Source organism: Larimichthys crocea, chromosome XIV (assembly GCF_000972845.2).
Source record: "Larimichthys crocea isolate SSNF chromosome XIV, L_crocea_2.0, whole genome shotgun sequence".
Classification (NCBI taxonomy): Eukaryota; Metazoa; Chordata; class Actinopteri; family Sciaenidae; genus Larimichthys; species Larimichthys crocea.
This window is the reverse complement of record NC_040024.1, coordinates 8,356,728-8,361,580: the sequence shown is the minus strand read 5'-3', so window position 1 is coordinate 8,361,580 and position 4,853 is coordinate 8,356,728. Positions and strand designations below refer to the sequence as shown.

General features: G+C 41.3%; 1 protein-coding gene across 1 annotated transcript; it reads right to left on the bottom strand.

The window, feature by feature from the left end:
• Nucleotides 1-1,209: 1,209 nt before the first annotated feature.
• pea15 (proliferation and apoptosis adaptor protein 15) lies at nt 1,210-2,975 on the bottom strand. The gene is made up of 3 exons (XM_027287777.1): nt 2,801-2,975; nt 2,573-2,728; nt 1,210-1,394 (listed from the first exon to the last, which is right to left on the bottom strand). The coding sequence occupies exons 1-3, from the start codon at nt 2,970-2,972 to the stop codon at nt 1,330-1,332; spliced, it is 393 nt and encodes a 130-aa protein (XP_027143578.1). The 5' UTR covers nt 2,973-2,975; the 3' UTR covers nt 1,210-1,329.
• Nucleotides 2,976-4,853: the final 1,878 nt, after the last annotated feature.

Below are 4,853 nucleotides of genomic sequence, written 5' to 3'. Positions count from 1 at the left end.
CGGTTTGATAGCCGTAATTATTATTATTTTTGTATTTTAATGAACTATACGGGCTTTAAAGGTGTAGTCGGACAATTTAGGAAACCATTTCATTTGCCTTTTTGCAGCGAGAGGTGAGAATTTCGATACCACTTTCATGTTTGTATGCTGAATATGAAGCGGTTAGCCAAGCAAGTTAGCTTAGCTTAGCTTAGCTTAGCACAAAGACTGGAAATTGGGAGAACTAGCTAGCCTGGCTCTGTCCAAAAAGTGGCAAAATTGGCCTATCAGCGCCTCTAAAGCGAACTAACACAATCTAAAACAACAAAAAAACAAAAAAACAAGGCTAGCTGTTTCTGGTCTTTATGCTAAGCTAAGCTAGGCTAGGCTAGGCTAAGCTAAGCTAAGCTGCTGGTGGCTTCATATTTAGAAGACAGACATCATGCCTGAAAACTATCCGTGTCACATTACAAAACACGACTAAAACAATCACGCTCATGTGCGAGGCTTCGATTAGCTTGAACTTCTCTTCGCTAAGTAGGTTTTTTCGATCATGTAAATTACGCGTTTACATGTTTTAGTTTCACGTTATCTGGAGATAATAGTTTTCAGTCTGTTAGTTTTGACATTTTGGCTACTTTGCATATTCAAGGTGGATTAAAACAACAACTAAGCACTGCTGAATTATGTTAGTCATAGTCGTACATACGACGCTTATTTGTTTCTATGGTTACCTATGTCGGTTTCTGAAAAAAACGAAACTCCGCCTTTGTCGTTTCGTCGTCACGTTCTGAAGGTGGGGTTTGTAGTTTTCGTAGTCTCGGGTGGATGTTTTGACAATAACAAATTTGACTGACACACACACACACACACACACACACACACACACACACACACACACTTAAACACAGCATACAGACTGAACAGTGTTTACAGATTACACTCATTCTGAACTGACCCACTCAGTTTAACTTTGGCTCTCTCTCCTCACACACGTACACTGTCGGTCCGTCCTCGGATTTCTTCTTCTAGTGTCTTTTTGTTGTTGTTGTTGTTGTTTTTGTTGTTGTTGTTTGTCTCCCCCCACAGCTTCCCGTCTCTCAGCTTTGGGAACAGGTTGCATCGCTACGATCTGATTGGTTGCTTTGTAGGCGGCTGTGGGTTTTTTTCTTTTTTTGTGTCACAGCATGTGTTAGTGCAAGGAGGGTGGCGTGGCTGGATTTGTGTGTGTGTGTGTGTATATATGTGTGAAGGGGGTGATGGGGTTTGTTGGAAACGGTCGGTCGGTTGATTGGGAGTGCCAGGACTGAAGAAATCAAGGTGCAAAGATCAGGGCTCGGGGTCATGACCTCACACTTTTTTAGGGGGAGGGGCCAACTTGATGATCTCGTCTTCAGAGGGCTGGCGGATGATGTCTTTGAGGGTGGAGGGGTTGGAAAAGAGACAGAGAGAGAGAGAAATCATAAGAAACCTACACTTTAACACGTAAAAAAGTGAAGAACACCAGTTTTAGCATCTTTTCCTCCCCGTCTCTTTAAAAAATCAATTTTCTTAAAGCTATAGAATAATCTGACGTGCAACTTCAAGTTACAGAACGAAAATTTTGTCAAATCAAATCCCATTTTTCGAACAATTTATGTACATTTTCTCATCAAGGTGTGTATAGTGAATCTCCTGGTTAGTGGCGGACTCCGCCACTCTTACACTGGATTTAATTTACCCATAAAAGCACGAGGAAATTATGTATGTGTGTAGTCCAGCGTTGCTGATTTGTGTCGTCTCACTGTTTGTTATTTACTGCATTTCCTGCAGCTGCTGCTTCACATCGCATTCAGTCTTTTGCTCTTTTGTATAGTTGTAATATTAAATTTTTTTATTTTAAAAATTTGATTGTTTACAGTATAAAGCACGATCTCAAAGCAGATGAACCATTATTAATACACAAGCAGTCCTAAAACAGCAGCAGGAGATAAAGAAAGAAACAAACATCTGCATAAAAAACAAGAAACAAGAAAGCTGTTTATTTATTTTAGTTTCATTTTGTTTTTAATAGTAGAGGAATTTACTATTATTTATTTTTATTGCCATTGCACCTGTTTTATATTGTCGAGCTAAATTTCCCCAGTGAACTGAAGCTACAAAAACAGCTGTAGAAAAGAAATAAAGGTTGAGGAGGAAAAAGAAATCACATTTTCATTAAGAATGAATTAGTATGACTGAACTAAAACTACTGCAAAAACAAATGAACTAACAACCTAAAATATAATTATTTAAATGATTACCTGAAGAAGGAAAATGTTGCACATGCAACATAAACCTGTGACTTACTAAATGTGACATTTGACATGAACCGAGGTTTTAGGACTAGTCCAGATGTTTGAACTGGTGCCATCACTCACATGCACTTGTCAGAGGTTATCCCAGGACCTCCTCAGAATTTTCCTGCAAGGATGTTAATGCAGTTTTCTGTTCAGCCATTAGAGGGCAGAGCTTGACTGTGTTTGGCACATCAGGACTGCTTTCAAATCAAAGATACCCTGATTCTGGTATATACATCTAACTGTAGATCTGCATGTCTGATCGAGCGTATTACCTTTGTATTTCTTGGCTGAGGGAATGCGTGTGAGCTTGGTGTCGATCTCATCGTCCTCGGAGATCTTCAGCACGGTGGTGCGGTACTCGATCACCCTCGTCAGAAGGTCCGGTCGCCGCGAAATCTCGAAGATGTGCTCAATGTACGACAGGTTATCTGCACGGAAAGCGCTGTTAACGGCCTTTGTTCAAAAGAAGAGACGACAAAACCCTGAAACTGAGATCTCACCTTGGGCCAGCTTGTCGTTCTTCTCCAGGTAGCTGAACCACTCCTTGGAGGAGGTGATGTTGTTGCTCTGGTCCTCGGGGATGTCCTCCTTGCAGGCCGACTTGAGCTGTTCCAAGTCTTCGTTGGTGATGTTTTCAGACAGGTCGCTGAGCAGAGAGCTGTACTCCGCCATGGTCTGGACAAAAAGAAAGAGAAGCGGTTCTTTAAAACGATGCCAAGAGTAAAAGAGGTGAACAGCAGCTGAAAATATCCCAATGTTGTTAAATTTCTCAACAGCCCACCTACTTCCCAGACTCCAGGATGGAAAACAGTTAGGACATCAGAGCTAATGACAATAGCATACTGTCAGAGTGGGATGGAAAAATAACAAGAAGACAGAGTATATCGTTCAGGTCGATCTTCTTCTTCTTTTATGAGAGAATCTGTGGGCAGATTTTGTTTTCAGCAAACAGCCGAAAGAAGAGATCTATTGAGAAGACACGACGGGACAAATTGGGATGAAACGCCGTCCCAAAGGAGGGATCAGTGCAGTCAGTGAAGGACTTCAGTCTGCATTGGCCATTTCCATCACAATGTTATCCATTTATACTGTTCATGTTTGATTCACGGATACAGAAGAACAACAGCCTCATCTCTTAAACTTCGCCGTACATTAACAAGTACCCTCAAAATGGATTTTGATCAGCAGCATCATCAAATTTCAACAAATCAACTCGAGCTCTGAAGAAAACTTCTGCAGCTCTCTGTCTCCTCCTAGTGGACCGACGGAAGAAGAACACGTTTAGCTCGTCCTGGGTGTCAGCTACATTCATGTTATCCATGCACGAAAGGTATTCAGATGCGGCCGGCACATGAAACTTCTGTCAACAAGTAGAAAATCTGCTCATCTTTGGTGCAGATCATAGTTTTGTACCTCATGTTAGAAGCATAACAAAGAATGCTTCGATAAGACTGATGCTCAGCTTTCTGATCTCAGCTCGGTTACAGCTTTATAACACTCGGCTGCACGTCTGTTGACGAGGACCAGAAAGAAATCGACGTATGACATGAACTGTAAAGTCAGCTCAGGGCCACTCCCCTCTATCCTTCTATCTCTTCTACCATGCAACACAAGCTCCCTGCGATTACGGGCATGAGGCAAGTTGAGACGTTCAGCTAACTTCAGGTTAGTTTAAGAAATGGTACGTTCCACTTAAAGGGAAGTTTGAAATCTTATCACAGGTCTTAAGTGTGCATGAAGCTCAGATGCAGCTACGAGACTTCCTTCGTTTCGGGTCGATGTTGCCGTGGTCACTTTGCAACTTTGCAACTTAAAGGCCTACTTCAGTTTTTGCCGATGCTCGACAGCATTTCTTGGAAGTCAGATCTTTGAAGGAACACTTCATGCCACATGAAACGGGCATTACATTTATTTTCACTGGCTGTTTTTTTTTAAATGGGCGCAGTGGTTAAATGATTCGGTACATCGGCATGCGGTGGTTACAGATCAGGGTAGCATTAAGGAGTGAGTGTTGTTGGGTTTAGGTTATCCTCCTCACAAAGATGGTTTTTTGTCTGTGTGTGTGTGTTGGCATGAAAGTTGCTCAGAAAACGGCAGCCAGGACAAAAAAACAACAACAACAACAAAAGAGACAGAAAAACAGATCGAGTGATTCAGACGTGTTGTGAGGCCGTCTGCTCTGTTCAGCTGCGTCTGTTCAGAAGAAGAAGAGGAAAACTGATCTGAGCTGTAACTTGTGCTTATTGATGGTTAAATATTAGATTAAGTCAAAATGAACTGGTAACATGTTGAAGAAAACTTCATATGTTTGAGTTCAGCCTTGCAACTCAGACAAATGAAGGTATTTGAACACATCACTTTGGGCTCTGTGGGAATAAAATGTTAAATATTGTGAGTTAATCTTTATTTTCATTACTGATCAATCCGCAGGTTCATTTTTTGGACATTTAATACTGAAAACTTGAAGAATCGTCCCTCAAAACACCTTCAGATGTCTAAAAGCCAAACACAATCAGTCTGATATCATATATGACAAAGAAAGCAGCAAATCAT